This window comes from Melopsittacus undulatus, chromosome 4 (assembly GCF_012275295.1).
Source record: "Melopsittacus undulatus isolate bMelUnd1 chromosome 4, bMelUnd1.mat.Z, whole genome shotgun sequence".
NCBI lineage: Eukaryota > Metazoa > Chordata > Aves > Psittaciformes > Psittaculidae > Melopsittacus > Melopsittacus undulatus.
The window spans coordinates 22422828-22441107 of NC_047530.1; the positions used below are offsets into that span (position 1 = coordinate 22422828).

At 41.3% G+C, this 18280-nt stretch overlaps 2 protein-coding genes across 2 annotated transcripts; one reads left to right on the plus strand and one right to left on the minus strand.

The window, feature by feature from the left end:
- Positions 1-3349: 3349 nt before the first annotated feature.
- Positions 3350-11385, minus strand: COA8 (cytochrome c oxidase assembly factor 8). Its single transcript, XM_013129147.3, has 5 exons — positions 11199-11385; positions 10266-10463; positions 9150-9213; positions 7256-7346; positions 3350-4729 (listed from the first exon to the last, which is right to left on the minus strand). The coding sequence occupies exons 1-5, from the start codon at positions 11307-11309 to the stop codon at positions 4624-4626; spliced, it is 570 nt and encodes a 189-aa protein (XP_012984601.2). The 5' UTR covers positions 11310-11385; the 3' UTR covers positions 3350-4623.
- BAG5 (BAG cochaperone 5) lies at positions 11092-17734 on the plus strand. Its single transcript, XM_005149577.4, has 2 exons — positions 11092-11548; positions 12076-17734. The coding sequence occupies exons 1-2, from the start codon at positions 11346-11348 to the stop codon at positions 13454-13456; spliced, it is 1584 nt and encodes a 527-aa protein (XP_005149634.3). The 5' UTR covers positions 11092-11345; the 3' UTR covers positions 13457-17734.
- Positions 17735-18280: the final 546 nt, after the last annotated feature.

Below are 18280 nucleotides of genomic sequence, written 5' to 3' on the forward strand. Positions count from 1 at the left end.
TTGATGTGTTAGAAATCATGGAAGCACCTGAAAATGGTTGACGTAAGAATTGGGTCTTATCCCTCCAAAAATGTGGCAGGATCAATAACCCAACTGAAGTGCATCTACACCAGTGCACACACCCATGGGCAACAAACAGGAGATGCTGGAAGCCATTATGCAGCAGGAAACCTACGACATAGTTGCCATCACCCAAACATGTTGGGATGACTCACCCAACTGGAGTGCCACAATGGATGGCTGTACACTACCCAAGGGGCAGGCAAGGAAGGAGAGGTATTGGGGTAGCCCTCTATGTTAGGGACTGTTTGGCTGTCTAGAGCATAACTATGGTGACAGCAGGGTTGAGTGTTTCTGGATAAGAGTCAGAGGGAAGGCCAGCAAGGCAGGTATCACGATGGAAGTCTGTTACAGACTACCCAACCAGAATGAAGAGGCAGATGAAATATTCTATGAGCAGCTGGGATAAGTCTCACAGTTGCCATCCCTTGTTCTCGTGGGGGACTTCAACTTACCAGATGTCCGCTGGAAATACAATATAGCAGAGACGAAACAATCCCAAGAGGTTCCTGGAAAGTGTGGAAGATAAATTCCTGACAGCTGGTGAAGAAGAACACCACTGGACCCGTTGTTTGTGAAGAGAGAAGGACTTGTGGGTGATGGGATGGTTGCATAATAAATCTTGGGCATAGTGGGAGAGTTTATGACCTTTGGAAGAATGGGCAGCAACTCAGGAGGACTACAAGGATGTTTTGAGATTATGCAGGGAGAAAGTTAGAAGAGCCAAAGCCCAACTAGAACTTCATCTGTCTGTGCTGTCAAAGACAATAGAAAATGTCTCCATGTTACTAACAAAAGGACTAAGGAGAATCCCCATCCTCTATTGGATGCAAGGGAAACATAGTGATAAAGGATGAGGAAAAGGCTGAGGCACTTACTGCCTTCTTTGCCTCAGTCTTCAATAGCGAGACCATACCCAGCTCCCTGAGCTGGAAGACAGGGATGGAAAGCAGCAGCATGAAGCCCCCATAATCCAAGGGGAAATGGTCAGTGACCTGCTACACCACTTAGACACACACACAAATGTATGGAGCCAGATGGGACACACCCAAGGGTACTGAGGGAGCTGGGGGAAGTGCTCACTGAGCCACTTTCCATCATTTATCAGCATTAATTATTTATCCCCTGACTAAGCATGGAGGTCCCAGTAGACTGGAGGTTAGCAAATGGAACATCCATCTACAAGGGCTGGAAAGAGGATCCAGGAAACTACAGGCCCGTCAATGTGACCTCGGTGCTGAGGAAGGTTATGGAGCAGATCATCACACATCACGTATAGGACAAGCAGGTGATCAGGCCCAGTCAGCATGGGTTTATGAAAGGCAGGTCCTGCTTGACTCACCTGATCTCCTGTGAGAAGGTGACCCACCTAGTGGATGATGGAAAGGCTGTGGGTATTGTCTACCTAGACTTTAGTAAAGCCTTTGATACCATTTCCCATAGCATTCTCCTGGGAAAACTGGCTGCTCATGGCTTAGATAGGCGTACACTTCACTGGCTAAAAAACCAGCTGGATGGCCAAGCCCAAGGAGTGGTGGTGAATGGAGCTAAATCCAGTTGGCAGTCAGTCACAAGTGGTGTTTCCCAGGGCTCAGTATTAGGGCCAGTGTTGTTTAATATCTTTATTGATGATCTGGATGAGGGGATTGAGTGCACCCTCAGTAAATTTGAGGACGACACTAAATTGGCTGGGAGTGTTGATCTGCTGGAGGATGGGAAGGCTTTGCAGAGGGATCCAGACAGGCTGGATGGCCAGGCTGAGGCCAATCGTATGAAGTTCAACAAGGCAAAGTCCCAGGTCCTACACTTCGGTCAAAACAACCCCTACAGTGTCAACTGCAGAGTATGAGCCAGCAGTGTGCCCACATGGCCAAGGCCAATAACATAATGGCCTGTATCAGAAATAGCATGCACTGCAGGAATAGGAACTTACTGTTCCCTTGTACTTGGCACTGGTGAGGCTGCACTTCAAAATATCATGTTCAGTTTTGGGTCCCACTACCAGAAAGATATTGAGGTGCTGGAACATGTCCAGAGAAGGGCAACAAAGCTGGTGAAGGTTCTAGAGCACAAGTATTATGAGGAGCAGCTGAGGGAACTGAGGTTGCTTAGCCTGGAGAAAAGGAACCTGAAGTGAGACCTGATTGCTCATTGTAAGTGCCTGAAGGGAGGCTGTAGCAAGCTGGGGGTAGGTCTCTTCTCCCAAGCATCACGAAACAGACAAGAGGACATGACCTCAAGGTGAAGTTTAGAATGGATATTAGGAAAAATTCCTTGAAAATGGTTATCAAACATAGGAATAGGCTGCCCAGCGAAGTGGTGTTGTCACCATCCCTGGAGGTGTTAAAAGACACCTAGATATGGTTCAGTGGTGGACTTGGCAGTGCTGGGTTAAGGGTTGGACTTAATGAGCTTAAAGGTCTTTTCCAATCTGAATGATTCTATGAAGGCAATGCCATAAAGGCATGAACTTTACCTACAAATAGCTCAGAGCAGAATCCTAGTGTGATCCATTGCATGCCAACTATACTGGTTGTATAGGTGTACGGTGTTGGGTGACAAACACTAAAATTACATGTTCAGAAGAGTTTTTAACTGTGATGTAACTGGAGTGCAATCCAAGCCTTCCACATGAATCCCCCCCACCCACCCACCCACCCACCAACCAAAACTCAGATCTGCATGATGGCAGATGAATTCAACTGACATCTAGCACTTTTTTCCTTGGATTAGTTCTAGTAGTGAAACAATTTCCTGATCTGGCTCAGCAGGCAGACACAAAATGTTAGTAAGCAACTCAAAAGAGGCAAATTCTTCTTTTGACTGACCTCTATCCACTTAGAGCATATGTGAAACTACCACAGGGATCTTGCACAGAGACTGTTAGAACAAATGGCTATCAACCACCTCAACCACCAGTCCACTGGGGTTCTGGTCTCTGCCTATCAGGGATATTTTCTTGTATTTCTTTTACAACAGAACCAGTTATTAAAGTGTATGTTTGCATGGTGGTCAAAGCTTGCATACCGTAAGATATGATCTATTGTAAAGCCCTGAAGAATTGTTACATACCCAGAGTAGTCTATCTTCAAAATATATTTTCCCTAAAGAAATATGGCATTTTGTAACTTTTTAATAAATACGTAACTTTTACACTACCAATGCAGTAAATAATATTCACAAATATTTTCCTAGAAGTGTTATCAGCTCAGCAATCATTATTAACGACCATTTTAATTTACTGCTAAAACAACAGTTAAAACCACATAATGGTACAAAACAGTGCTCCTATATTATTAATATTTATTTCATCTTGCAAAGGAATTATTACAGACAATACTGACAAAGCTCTTTTTGCTCCAGCTGAAAGAGCCTGTGAATAAATCATGCCATGTTTAGGCATGAAAAACAGGTCAATGGTTATGGAGCCAATGTTTCCAAAAGCAGAACCTTCCCCACAGCATAGCTCTAGGAAAACACGCTTCATCTAGCAGCATACATTCTTTTCAACAGAATCCTCTTAGTAGGTACTACATCCAAAAAAAATATTTAACTGTATAAATGAACATAGAAAACATACCGAGGAATGGAACTTATTTTAAATCAGATACATGGCACAACATTTTAAGACTTCACTTAAACCAGCCTCCTTCGGTTGATGTTATGTACCGGGGGGGGGGTGGGGGTGGGGGGCAGAAAAATCACCCTCAAGCAAGTTGTTTTGAGTGTCTCTGAGAAACTGGTGAGAATAGCACATTTTTAAAAAGAAATGAACCAGTAGAAAGCAGTGTGTATTAGTACTAATGTTGTTCTCCTCCACACAGCCAACTATCAGTTTCCTTTCCTAGCAGGATTTAGTGACTGGCAATGCACCTGTTTCACTGCTCAGCAACTAACATTTTTACCAGTCGCAGGTTAGAGGAACTATTGTCCGGGGGGGCATATTACTTTTAATTAAAACAACATTATCTAACAAGATCCTATTGCATTAGTAATTTATATGAAAACATACCTTAAATCTTTATTAAAAATAGAAAATAATCACACTGAAGACTATCCTAAATTGATTGTATGTATACTCAAAAATCAATAACTTGTCACTTCAGCCACTTTGTATTACTTACAGATAGCTACTGCCCCTGACAGACAACTACTGCAAATTAGGCATTTCTGTCTCTCTATACTAACAAGGTAGGTGGAGACATCATTCTCTAACCTGAGTGCAGGTCCAGCATACCAAATCACACATTATTTTAGAGGTATGACTGTGGTAAAAATGTGACAGTTGTGATCCACTCCATTTACTGTAAACAAGGAACAACTTTAGTAGTTTTAATAATGCAACTTTAATAGTTGCATTTCAGTTGGAAAATATTATAGATATTCTTGGAATAAAAGATAAATGAAATCAACATAGTGATTATAAATTAAGACCAATAGTAACTTTTATTTACATAATTTAACAGATTCAAGCAATTATCACAAGTCATTCCAATTATGAACATCACTATAAACAAGTTTATAGCAGGCCTAGCTAGTGTTGCATTCTTCACGGAGTTATGATTAATTTCCAACATTTTTCTTTTTCCAACGAAGCCACCTCAGAGCTCTTGCCAGTGCTACTTGTCCCATGAGGAACGTGATCGTAAAGTTACGTTTATACCAATCTCTAGGATTCCAAAGCCAGGAAAATCATCAGCACATAGAATAAGAATGGGAGAAAGGTACACAATTATATTAAAATATCTTTTGGCATTGACAAAGTGATCATCAGTGATGGCCTATATTTTCAGTTCTTTGTGGCAGAACTTTTCCTGCCTAGTGAGGGTTAAATAATCTATGAAAAGGTCTACATGAATATCCACAGCCATAAACAGATGGATGTGGACTATAGAGCTACAACCACTGAAAGCTTAACTGTTAACCAGTTAAGGGATGTGCAGTTTTACGACAAAGTGTATTTTAAATTAGCATCTGCAATGCATCAGAAGTAAAGCTATCTAGAAGAATTTCCTGCCAGCACTGTGCTATGGGTAAGATTTGTTAGTGCATGTATAAAGATGTGTGCTAGAAAGTGCATAGTTGGTTACCTACAAGGGTGAGAAAAATAAAATAAAAATCACACTTCACAGAGTAATTGTATAACCCAGTACAGGAAAGTTTATGCTTCTAATGCAGTACCTTTTAAAGATTATGCCTTGCGTGAAAGTCTTAGTACCTTTAAATAGTTTCTACAAAGCATACATGGCTTCTGGAACCAATTCCAGATACAGACAGGATAGCCTATATCAGCCCTTTTTAACCTCTGAGAACTTGCTTCAAATTCTAGCCCCTTTTAGGAACTAAGATAATATCCCAATTTCTTTCTAGTTTCTAAAAGGATCCCTCCCTCATTTCTCGCTGCACAAGAAGCAATAGAATATGTTTACTGTAGAACTAGCAGGGAATATTAAACTCTGGATTAGGTCTTTCCTTGAGATCTCTGTGGGAAACCTTGCATACAGATCTAATGTAAACCTCAAATACTAACCTCTCAGGTAAGGGTAATAGCTGGAATTGTGCTGACAAGCAGCACTGAGCTCTTCCCTCAAATGTCATGTTAAATCAAAATATCATGTTAACATCAAAACTGTTTCTATTCTCCTTTCAAATACCCTTTCATATGTCCTATATCCTTTTGCTAGACGTATTTCCAGTCTAAGAACCCTGAACTAAATATTCATTGTGTGTATGTACAGTCATGGCTTCAATTTTAACTAAATTTTAGAAGTTGCAACACTTCAGCAGCCAGTTTTCAGGCCAGTTTTCAACACTGCAAAAGAACATACAGCTGAATGCATAAACAGATTTTTATAAATATGACTCCTCAGAATCAGAGTGCCTGTAAAAAGCTCACTGCTTTCAGGGCTGTGCAGTTTCACTTTGAAACTACAATGATGCAGCTGACACTACCCGATTATACAAGGCATCAACAAGGAAGAGCATGTGTAGGCACAAAACCTCAACTCTCTCACCATAAAAATAGGATACTATCCCAGGGTCACTACAGCAATGGTATCTGGTGACCAGTTCTAAAACAAATTATTTGCTTTCTCACTTACCAGTTACAGGCAACTTGAACAATAATCCTCTTACTAAAAATAATGTTTTACTTTCCATCTTTTCATGCTGCTGCTTAGGTTATGGTGAGGTTTTCTTCCCCACCCTCGCTCCCCATAGGCAAGACAAGATTTGCATTAAAATTGTTCTTACAATAGAGTATGTTATGGTATATGCACAATACATGCGAAGAATCCTAAACCACAATTTATTACAGGTCAATTATAGTGGTGGTAGAATTATCAACAGCATTACACCATTAAGAAACCAGTTACACTTGACATATTTAAGCCCAAAAATCTTTCAGTCCAATACAGAGAAGAAACTGAAGTTGTGGGTTCACATTCAGTGGGAAGTGCTAGTGTAACTGGACTAAGTGCTATTCTCCTCCAGCTTCCCATTTCTTCCTTATTTCTAGCTCTCTATCAAATGTGCACAGCTACTTGCAGGGTGTATTTGCAAGTCATTTTTCAGTTGTTTCATTTGCCCAACTCAGTTTATCAACTACTGCTGCAGAAACAATGCAGTAGATGTTGTGAAGAGGCAGGGCAGATGTGGGCTTACCCAGCTGTAAGGTTCTAGACAGGATGAGTTCAGGAGATCATTTTAGCAATGCTTTGCCACACAAGAAACCAAAAACTCAAGACTAATCACTTTCATTTTTGTATATGCTTGCAAAAGAATAAACCCAAGAGTACTAAGTACAATTTTCCTTTGAGATTAATCACATGTACTAGTTCCTATTTAACAGTCAACTAGAATCTGTTATACGAAAATGTAAATTCTTTTATTTGCATATTTGTCCGTTTCAGTCAGCAGCATGGAAAGACCCATAAGAGATAAGAGTGCCTGATCACCTCTCTGAATCTCAGATAAGAGATTAATCTCTCCCCTAAATCAACATTAAGCAGCAGCAGAACTCAAATGCTAATGCAAATTTTGGACAAATGCTAATAATAGCATTTAAAAAACTAATTTTCTAGATGATAGTTTTAGGTGCTGCTTTACCAATTATGGAAAAAATGTTCAAATTTCATCTTATGCCTTTCATTAAGGCTGTAATGTGTAACAGTCAACATAAATACCTTCTACATACCTGTTATACTGCATATGCTTTCTAAAATTTTTACTTAGAAAGTCCTTGTAAAAGTCAGCCATTTCTTCTGCATTCAGTGTTGCTTTTTGACCTGAAAGTAAATTTTAGCATAACAATGTCAAGACAATTCACTGGATTTAAACACTGGATTCAGATGCAGGAGATCTACATCTGACTCCTTATTCCTACAAGCTTCCTGTGTAAGTTTGAGTCAGTTAATACACTTTCATCTTACAACTTCTTAAAACTTAGTCTAGGGGACACAAGAGATTAAAACACCATGTTGCAGCTGGTGTAAATTTTAAACCCTTATTACTTTTGAAAGTGATTATGTTTACCAGGTCTTAGATTATTTAGGGAACTAGTGGACCCCTATGAAAAAAATCCATAGATCTAGCAGGATCTACCTTTGAGTAAAATTAATCTCTCGCAAGGCTGAAGTCTAAACAGCACAAGAGCACTTAGTAATTTAATTTTCCCCCTAAAGCAAGTCAGTAAATACAGAAAGAACACCAGCTGTGACTATTTTCAGATGTACATTTTTTCTGTTGCTGTTAATAAATTTCGAAGTAACTTATACCAATGAGTATATGTTCCGAGATGTCAGCTTTACTAACAATATAACAGACATTTTGTGAAGCTCCTGAGACTGACCATAGAAATGTAAATTATTGATCAGTCCTATTTGTCATTATTTACAAATCTGATATATTACTACGAATTAACATAATATGAGATAAATGAGATAAATTTACTCTAAGACTATTTGAAGGCTGACTACTTAACACCTGTAGTTAATTTGTTTCTTCATACTGGTATCAGAAGAATTGATTGTAGCTTCACTTACACAAAAAATTACATCTTGTTCCAACAGTTCATATATATTGTTATTACTCTTATTTTTATATACACACACAGCTGTATTATAGAACTGTATTACAGAACAAAGTTAATCAACACATGCAGCCAATGTAATTTTATTTGGAAGGGATGTACCTGCTTAGTATTTTTTCTTTGATTTCTATGGTATTAAAAAAAAAACAATCCCCACCCTAAAAAAAACAACAAAACAACAAAAAACCCCACCACCACACCCAAAACAAACCAAACAACCAAACCCAAAATGGCAATATAAAAGTCTTTGAAACAACACAGAACTTAATTAAAACTTTATCTCAACCACACACTGGTCACCAGGATACAAACAGAAAGAAAAATAATGGTCTGAGATATACAGAATGTCAGAGCAGCTGCTTTACTAAATTCAAACAGATCATTATTCTATGAATAAAACGTTCAACCTCATACCACAATGGCCAATTCACTGTTATTATGAAAGCATCCTGTTTTCAATTTTACATAATGAATTAGAGAGGCAACTATTTTACAGCAACTGTAATCAGGCAGAGACAAGCAGATATCAGCTGCTGCCTCCTCTGAAGCTGTCTTAGTCTCCCTTAAGGAAAAATATTGTGTTCACTGTACCCACTATGGACCTGAAGGCAATGAATGTGAATTTATCCACCCAACCATAACATACACTTGAGACAAATGCTCTGTTTGTTTAGCTCAGCTAGTTCACTGGTTTAGAAACTGTGAAAGGAAAAAGGCCCTTTTTTCCTCAGACTACAGGATGATTATATTACTTGCCTAGGATTTCAGTGCATTCCCTCCAGCTGTGAGGACACAGGGAAGAACAGTGCAATAGGTGATCTGACCCCCACATGCACACCTCTGAGGATCTCCTCCCCTCTTTATCATGCTCCTGAAAACACTTCTGAGTCCTACCCTCAAAGTTTACTTGTGACAGAACATAAAAAGCATATATTAATGAAATTTAAAGTTAAGCAGAATTAAGAATGCATCCTGAACTATAAATAAAGATCTCACCAACCTGTTTCATCTCTCATTTCCAGACCCTTGGCTTTCAGTCGTGAATAAATAAATTCTTCTTTTTCCTAAAACATGTTTTTCCATATTAGAACCTGAGGTACTCAGTCATTGAAGTTAACCATTGCTTTTAATCACACAGCAGTGTAGTGCTTAACACCCTCTGAAATAATAAGCAATACTCATTATACTGTAAACGTCAACAAAACCTTTGCCTAAATCCAGTGAGTCTGTCACCTAGATCCTGCTGCCTGCATGCAACAACTCCTGCAAGTCTTTTACTGAAACATATACAACTTATCTGTGGATTAAAGCTACAGCTGAGCTTCAATATTGCTTGACAGCATACAAACCTTCAGTTTGTAAGACAAACGATGAAGATATGCTGTGTAACTGAGAATTTCAGCATGAAGAAAAACATGCAACATTAAAAAATATGAAATTACTTAGATGAAAGCAGAATAATTGTATGTAAGCTTACCAAATTTAAAAAATCAGTTTTACGGAATTGAAAAAAAAACCCCAAACAATGAAGCTTTTTCTCTGAGACCTTTGCAAGTTTTAGGAGGATATGATGATCAAAGATTGTCACAAATGATGGGGAATTACCACACTATTACTGTTCTCCCCACAAAATTCAGTGTCTCCTAACCAATGCTGCAATCAGGAAAGAAGACAGAGTGTGACTGAGAAGTCCCCACTTTTAGTCTTGTTGGGGTACCCTGCCAGTGAAACAGGGCACTTCCCTCATTTATCCTTGGTGATTATACTTAATTTCTCTCACGACAGAGCAAAATGAGCTCTGAATAATTTTTAACAGCTGCTCCAGTCATAGACAGGTCTCGTATGTAGGGTGGCTACATACAAGTGCAAGACAGGAAAAAGGCAAATACCATTATATGCCACTAAACAGCAACAGAATATACACACTCCTCAGTACTGTACTTCAGTTTAAAGAAATGAATGACAAAAAAAGTAATTTCCACTAAGACACAGTGTGCATTAAAAGAAGCGGTAGCAATCACCAGCCAGTAACCGCAGGCGGAACAGCACCCTACCCCTCAGACACCAACCCTGATTGTGGGTGGGCAGCAGGCGGGAGCCAAGCGGCGCTGCTCACCTGGCAGAAGGCGCGGTTGTGCCGTGCCCAGAAGCGCTGGTCGCAGGCCTGCGCCTCCTGCCGCGCCTCCCGCAGCCGCCGCTCCAGGGGCGACTCCTCGGGGGGCACGTAGAAGATGACCGGCCGCAGGTTGGAGTGCTTGTCGGGGGGACCGATCCAGTCATTACGCGAGTGCGCGGGGGGGCTGAAACCCAGGCCCTGGAAAATACAGGCAGAATTCATTATGACTGCTTTGGCTGAGTTTTAAAATAACATCCTGATGCGAAATAAATTCCAAAACTCCACACAACCTTAAAACATGCGACCATGACGAGTTCAGAAATTATGCACATTCATTTACCGTGACTGGAAACAATACGATGCATTTAAAATCTACTTTTATTTATAAATGCACTACAGAGATGATATCTGTGACTCTTTCCCAACACTTTTGGGTTTTTTTAATCAACAATTTTGCTGGGGGGGTGGGGGTGTGTCCACTTTTGTATTACTGATCTTCGTTAAATTACTTGACAGTAAGAACTAGCAAGTACGCAAGTCCTCCTAAACGCCGTTTTTCTTCATGCATCCTTGTGTGCACACATCAGCGTGTAGGTTTTGAAGCTCGGTCTAGGGACACCCGGGTCTAGAAGCTCGTAGCTTCCTGCCCGCTCATACAAACACTTCACTCTCCTTGAACCTCGGCAATCCCACAGCGCGGTATTTACAAACACAAGGGGGGTTGGAAATTACATAAACGACGAGAGGCCTCGGGGAACACGAGGCTGTTATCGGGACGCACCCGCCCAACAACGTTGAGGGCTACCGCGGGGCGGCCCCTGCTCCTCCCTCAAGGCTCCGCGGCGCCGGGACACCTCGAGGCCTTCCGAACCGCCTGGCGGCAGGCCGGGTCCGGGACACAGGAACTGCCCCCACCGTCCCGCCCGGATTTACCGCGCTCTCTTGCCGCTCCCCGCGCTCCACCGTGGGGCGGCTGCCGACCGCTGAGGAGAGGAGGCGGCGGTGACAACAGCACCCACCCCGCAACACCCGGGCAGCCGCCATCGCCCATCTCCTGCCGGCGCCTGGCACTTTACGGCGATGTCGCAAACACAGGACGGCGGAGAGCGCGGCGCCGCGGTCGGGGGCGGTGCTGGGGAGGGGGCTGCGTCCGTCGGCAGCGCCGTGTCCGCCCCGTGCGCTACCTCCCGGCAGCGGGGCGGGGCTCGCAGGGCTCGCAGCCGCTCGGCTCGTGGCGCAGCGGCGGCCCGGGAGCCCAGTCCATCGGCCGCGGTGGCTGGCGGGTGAGACGGTGGGAGCGTTACGGGGGTGTGTGTGTGTGTGTGTGTGTGTGATGCGGGGGAGGGGCGGGTCTCCCCCTAGCGACGGCCCGTGGTCATCTCCTGTCCCAGCCTTGTCGGGCCCCATCGCCGCGGAGGGGCCTGTGCCGGGGAAGGCAGCCCTGCCCTGGGGCTGGGGCACCTGCAGGGCGCCCGGGTTCTGATCCTGGTTTTTCCCCGGGCTGCGGGTGTCCGGTTTATTCCGCGATGCCGTCGGCTGCAGAGCAGGTAGGGAGGGGAGGGCTGGAGGCTGTGCGTAAACGGTAAAAGCCGGTCGTGTGGTAACTAAAGCATCACGCCTGCGGCCCGAGCAGGAGAAAGAGGTGTGAAAAAACAGAGGAATGGCTATAAAATATCCGAATGGTTTATTCCTATTGCTAGTGATATTTAAAAATAGCTGCAGTGATGCAGTGATTCAGGATGCTGTGAAAGTTATGTGTGCTTGCATAGCACTTTATTAATCGCAAGTCTTGTTCTCACTTTCCTTGTAGTTCATCTGAAACTGGACAAACAAAGAGAATGGATATGGGTAACCAACACCCATCCATGAAACGGTTGCATGAAATACAGAAAGAAGTCAAAGAGATTGAACAGCAAGTGGTTGTCTTCAGTGGTCTGTCTACTGATCGAGATTACAAGAAACTAGAAAGGAGCCTTACCAAACAGCTCTTTGAAATAGATTCTGTGGACACTGAAGGCAAGGGCGATATTCAGCAAGCCAGAAAGCGAGCTGCTCAGGAAATAGAGAGGCTCCTTAAGGAGCTGGAACAAAATGCAAACCATCCACGCCGACTGGAAATAGAGGCTATATTCAAGGAGGCACAGTCTCTTGTGGAACGTGAGATTACACCTTTTTACAAAGGAGGTAACTGTATAAGTGATGAGTTCGAAGAAGGTATTCAAGACATTGTACTGAGGCTTACCCAGGTGAAAACTGGAGGGAAAGTTTCTCTACGCAAAGCAAGATACCGCACTCTGACAAAAGTATGTGCTGTTCAGGAGATCATAGAAAGCGGTATGAAGCAACAGCTGTCCCTGCCACTCTCTAATGATGCACATCCTTCTGTCTCCAAAATTAACTCTGTAATGTGCGATGTGAACAAAGCAAGAGGAACTCTCATTGCGCTTCTAATGGGAGTGAGTAGTAATGATACCTGCAGGCATCTGTCCTGTGTGCTTACGGGCCTTATTGCTGATTTGGATGCTTTAGATGTCTGTGGACACACAGAAATCAGAAATTACAGAAAGGAAGTTGTAGAGGAAATCAATAAATTGCAGAAATATCTGGACTTGGAAGAAGAAGCAGATTCTACTCAGGCTTATGATTTGGCACAAAATCAGTCCATTCTAAAAATAGAAGAGATCCGGAAGAAAATGAAGGAAATTAATTCTTTACTTTTAAAAACAGAGAATGCTTCTGATTTGTTTTTGGGATCCAGAGCAGAATTGCAGGGATTAATTGCCCGCTTGGATGAAGTGAGTCCAGGAAAAAACCCCTGTATTAGAGAAGCCAGGAGAAGAGCAGTAATAGAAGTTCAAACTCTTATAACGTATATTGATCTGAAGGAAGCACTTGAAAAGAGGAAAACGTATTCTGAGCAAATTGTTGCTGAACATCAGTCTCATAAAGCAGTTTGGAATGTTCTTGGAAACTTGTCTCAAATTCAGCAGGAGGTGATTTCATTTGATGGAAACAGAACGGATAAGAATTACATGAGATTGGAAGAACTTCTCACAAAACAACTTCTAGCACTTGATGCTGTTGATCCCCAAGGTGACGAGCGATGCAAGACTGCTAGAAAGCAAGCAGTAAAGCTTGCACAGAATATCCTTTACTACCTGGACATGAAAACAGATGAATGGGAATACTAAAATAGCCATGGCCTGACAGAGCGGAATGATTTTTCCTTTGGCACTTTATGCAGATCATAGGCAGCACATAATGCAAGTGGTGTGTTCTGTGCTTGCTTGTATCACAAAGATTGCATAAGCAGTTGACTTGGCTGTATGTCTGCTATCCCACGCAGTCACCCACTTTCCATGGCAACTGTCAGTACACCATCAGCAATTCTGGTCATTACTATAAGTAAAGAAAGTGTGATTCTCTGAAGGATTAGCTTAATACTTGATAAAATGGCTTCTTTTTTTCCTCCTGTTTTTGTTTTAATAACCTTGTGCAATGTTCAGTGGATGCAGATTTTTCAAAGATGCAGAAACTGCCTTATGGTATGGTACTAGCAAAATTATTTATAGAAGACTGGATATGGAAATTAATATTCAAGCATGAGGCTCCATCCAACAACTTCACAGGAGTCTGGTTATACTCTTAATGTGCGAAGGGCAAAAAACCTGCTAGCTTTTGGGTTGTAGATTTATTCCATCCCGCACACTTTTCTGGGTGTTTGGATTTCTCAGCTAATGGAGCTATAATGCCAACTGCAAATTAGCATTTACATAGGCAAAGCCAATTATGTCTATTTTTTTAATATCTGAGCCCTTTGATTTGGAAAAACAGGTCTTTTGTTGTTGGAAACTGTCAAATTATTGCTTTAAGTTGCTGAGACTTGAAGAGGGAAATCTGTACATAGGTACTGACCAGATAAATTGTATTTAAGGGATTTCACACTGCCATCCATAAATATTGACAACTTATACATTGGTAATCTGAAAGCTGCACTGAATTTTGTATAGTGGCTACTTAGGTGTCTTTTTCAACTCTGTTGTTAGCTCTGGTTTGGAGTTGTCTTTTCACATTCAGTGAAAACCCAAACAGAATTCACTTTAAAGTGAATGAACATTTTTGAAATTATTTTTGTAAAATCAGATAGCTATAAAGATGTCCCTAATGATGTAAATGCATGTTACATGTTTCATACTGGTCAGCTGTGGCTTTAAGCATGTCTTGGAAAAGACAAGGCAAATGCTTCTTCTTGCAACCCAGCACTTAATTGTTTTAGTAACTTTGTAAATAATCTTGCTTATACTGTTGTATGCACCTGCCTTTTAATTTGTGGTTGCTAGTGCCAGTCAAATTTCTACTATAGAATGGTTTTAGGCTTTTTTTTGAGAGCATGGCATTAAAATGAATTCATTATAAAGATACATTTAATTATGGGTAGTTTGCACTTAGGTCTTTGATGTTGAATTAATTGATTATCTATAGATGATGATTTGCACCACTTAAAGGAGTAAAAAACATTTTGGGTGTTAAATATTTTTAGATCTATTTTTGACTGATTAGAAAAGACAATACTGTCTGTGAGAGACAAGTGCCTTTATGACGCTGCTAACTTGCACTGTCATATGTAGATAGAGAAACTGTTTACTGGCAGCTTGATATTTACTGGCAGCTTGATATATTTGTAATCTTTACAAACTGGATTTCTCGCATAAATATAACTATAGTATAATGTATGTCAATGTAACATAATATAATAGATGACACTTGTTCTATTGAGTCCTGAGAATGAATATAAAAATTGGAAGATGTGGATTCTGCTTAAAAATTAATGCATTGATGTTGAGGTGGGGGACTTCAGGCAGATTTCCTGTGCCTGCTCCTGCAATAAGGAGAGAATATGTTTGCTCCGTAATATGCTTTGATATCATCTAGTTTTTGAGGCTGTGTAACGTCAGAGTGTGAATATATTTGGTTTGTGATTGTACAGGGGATTGCTTTGTCAATTTACTTACCTAAACTGGCATATTTGTTTTCAGTTGAGTACAGTGCCTAAGCCACAATTAGGCAATCACAGAATGTTTGTTGTAGGATCATAGGCTGGTTAGGGTTGGAAGGGACCTTCAGGATCATCTAGTGCCATCTCCCTGCCATGGGCAGGGACACCTTCCGCTAGACCAGGTTGCTCAAAGCCAAATCCACCCTGGCCTTGAACACTTCCAGGACTGGGGCTTCTACAGCTGCTCTGGGCACCCAGTTCCAGTGTCCCACCACACTCATAGTGAAAAATTTCTTCCTAATATCTAATCTATATTTTCCCTCTGTCAGCTTAAAGCCATTCCCCTTTGTCCTATCACTACAAGCCTTCATAAAAGGTCCCTTTCCAGCTTTCATGTAGGCCCCCTTTAGGTACTGAAAGGCTGATAGATGTCATCTCTGGAGCCTTCTCTTCTCCAGGCTGAACAACTCTTGTCTCAGCCTGTCTTCATAGGAGAGGTGCTCCAGCTCTCTAATCATCTCTGTGCCCTCCTCTGGACTCGCCTGAGCAGGTCCAAGTCTGGCCTGCTGACTGTTCCTGCCCCAGGAGAAGGAAGGGTCTAGGCACCTCTTGCAGACTGAGGTCTGCACTGCAGCCTCTCTGTAGCTGCTTCATATGAGTAAAGGCTTCAGCCACCCCTGACTGGTGCAGATGATACAGGTCCCCCAAATGGGGCTGCTGCTTATGCTTTCCAACATGTGCCCACCACTCTGCCTTGAGGGTCAGGTAGGACATGTGCCCTGACCTGTGTAGACAGCGTGTGGAATGCATGAACTGCTGTGCTCTGGTCACCACACTCCCTGGGGCTGCCCTTTGTGGGAGTTGGAGGAGCCATTACTCCTGGCCCCTCTTTTGCGAGCAGGTAGGTCTCAGTGCTCCCCTGGGTTTCCCTGGCTCAGGAAAACCACCCTGAATGCCCCTGTCCATTGCAGGCCCCTGCTTTGCTGCAGAACACGCCTTCCTGAAGCTGTTTGCTTCAGCAAGTGACCCAGGACACTCTGCGCACCTTCAGAGATACAACCCTGTTAAATTTCTCTCTCCTTGCCTCAAAAAAAGATACATTTCCCCCTAGTTAAAATTTCAGTATATTTATATATCAGGTGGCTAACACAGAATATTAATAATGGTATGCACCTGAATACTCATTTCAAGCTTTCTACACATTTGAACTGTAACTTCTGATTTGCATTTACATTTTTGGGAAATAGAAGTATTTGATAGCGTAATGATATTACACATTTTTTCTTTAGTATTACTGTCAGGTCTGCAGTGGTTACTTGTAGTTTGTTTAACAATTTAGTGTGTATGTTCTTTGGAGGTTATGTGCAGCTTTATAAATGTTTGAACCTCTTAGGTAAAAATGAGTAAGTATAGTTTTCATCTGTTCTATTTTACATTTTTGTCTTAGCTTTTCTGAATGAATTGTTACACCTGTGTCTCTAAGAAGGCAAATGAGTGAGATTAGTGCAATTTTGACTGAGTCGAGTTCATACCAGTTCATACCACATACCAAGATGCTATGTGGATTAAGCTTTGTTCCAGTGTCCTTTGATCTTATAAATTGACTATTTAAATTTTAAGGTAAAATCCTTATCTGGAATGGGTTTAATTCACAATTTTTGCATGAATGAAATAAACAAAGTATGCTTAACAAGCAAAAAAAAAAGAAAAAAGCACACATTTCCCTAGATCTTGCTTTTGTGCTGAAGAATGTAATTTCTCTAGTTTTTACCCAAAGATTGAGGGACACAACTTTCCTTGTTTTTGTGGCAGGCTAAAGTAATCAGCAACATGCAAATGGACCAAATGGAAGGAGCCTGCATTTTAGTACTGTACTGAAATACAGTAACTTTTCTGTGTGCTAGGTTACCTACCTTAGAGCAAAATAAACAATTGGCTGTTTGGGGGAGAGGTAATCTTATAGCATTATTCCTATTTGATAATTGGTTATCTTTTAAAATTAGTTTTCTTGAGTTATTTCAGTGTTTATTTTTGTTGTTTACTGCTCAAAGTGGGTTTTCTGTTACCAGCTTGGAGGAGATTTTTGTTAAATACGATTCCTATTTTTTCAATTTAACAGGAGTCAGTGAACATGCTCCTTATGGTGTGTATATCTTGATTTATTGCTGTGTAGGATATGGCATTTGTATATACAAATTCAAGATTAAATATTGCAATGTTATATTCTTGATTATTAATAAAAATACATTACTACCTTTTACTAGTTATTCATTTGAATGTTATGCCCTGCTGCCTTTCTCTATTTATTTTTGAATGTGAGTTATCAGAATGTAAATGATATTGTCTTGGAGAAAGTGTTTTTATTAAGCATATGGACATAAAGTTACTTTTTTCCCCTCCTTTAGAAGTTTGCTTTTCCACTGCTGTATTTATGAAAATAAAGTTCTTTGTGTGAAAACCACTTATAACTGTACATGCTAAATCTGGTGCCTTTTTGGTTTTCTCTTTGTTCAGCCTTGTGTTACAATCATTACATCAGTCATTGGTTGTGTTCCTTCCTCAGCAATAGCTTTGCATACTTCTGGCCTTCAGGTGGATGATCACTGCAAAAATGCTTATGGCTGTTTCAAGATGCTGCCACTTTTCTGTTGAAAGCTGCTGCCTTAACAGATGAGCTTGCAAAACTGTTGATATAAATTCTCTAAATGTCCAAAATCAATGTAGATTAAAGAATCTTTAGTAGGAGGTAAGCTAATCTGGTTTTAAACTGTGTATATGAGGCATGTTCACATGATTGTTCCAATGGCTCAGTATGTTTTCTCGGGATGCACTGAGCCAAGTTATCCGCTCACTCCTGATGGAAATCAGACATTCCATTTCTGCCCAGAAAGCTGCTGGCTTTGTGCAGTTTCTGCTGCTTGGCCAACTCCTATGAGATGATTGAATCCAATAAGATGGGGGAAAACAAACTTAACAGAAGTGGAGGAGGGAGCGTTCTGTGGGTTTGAACAGGACTGTA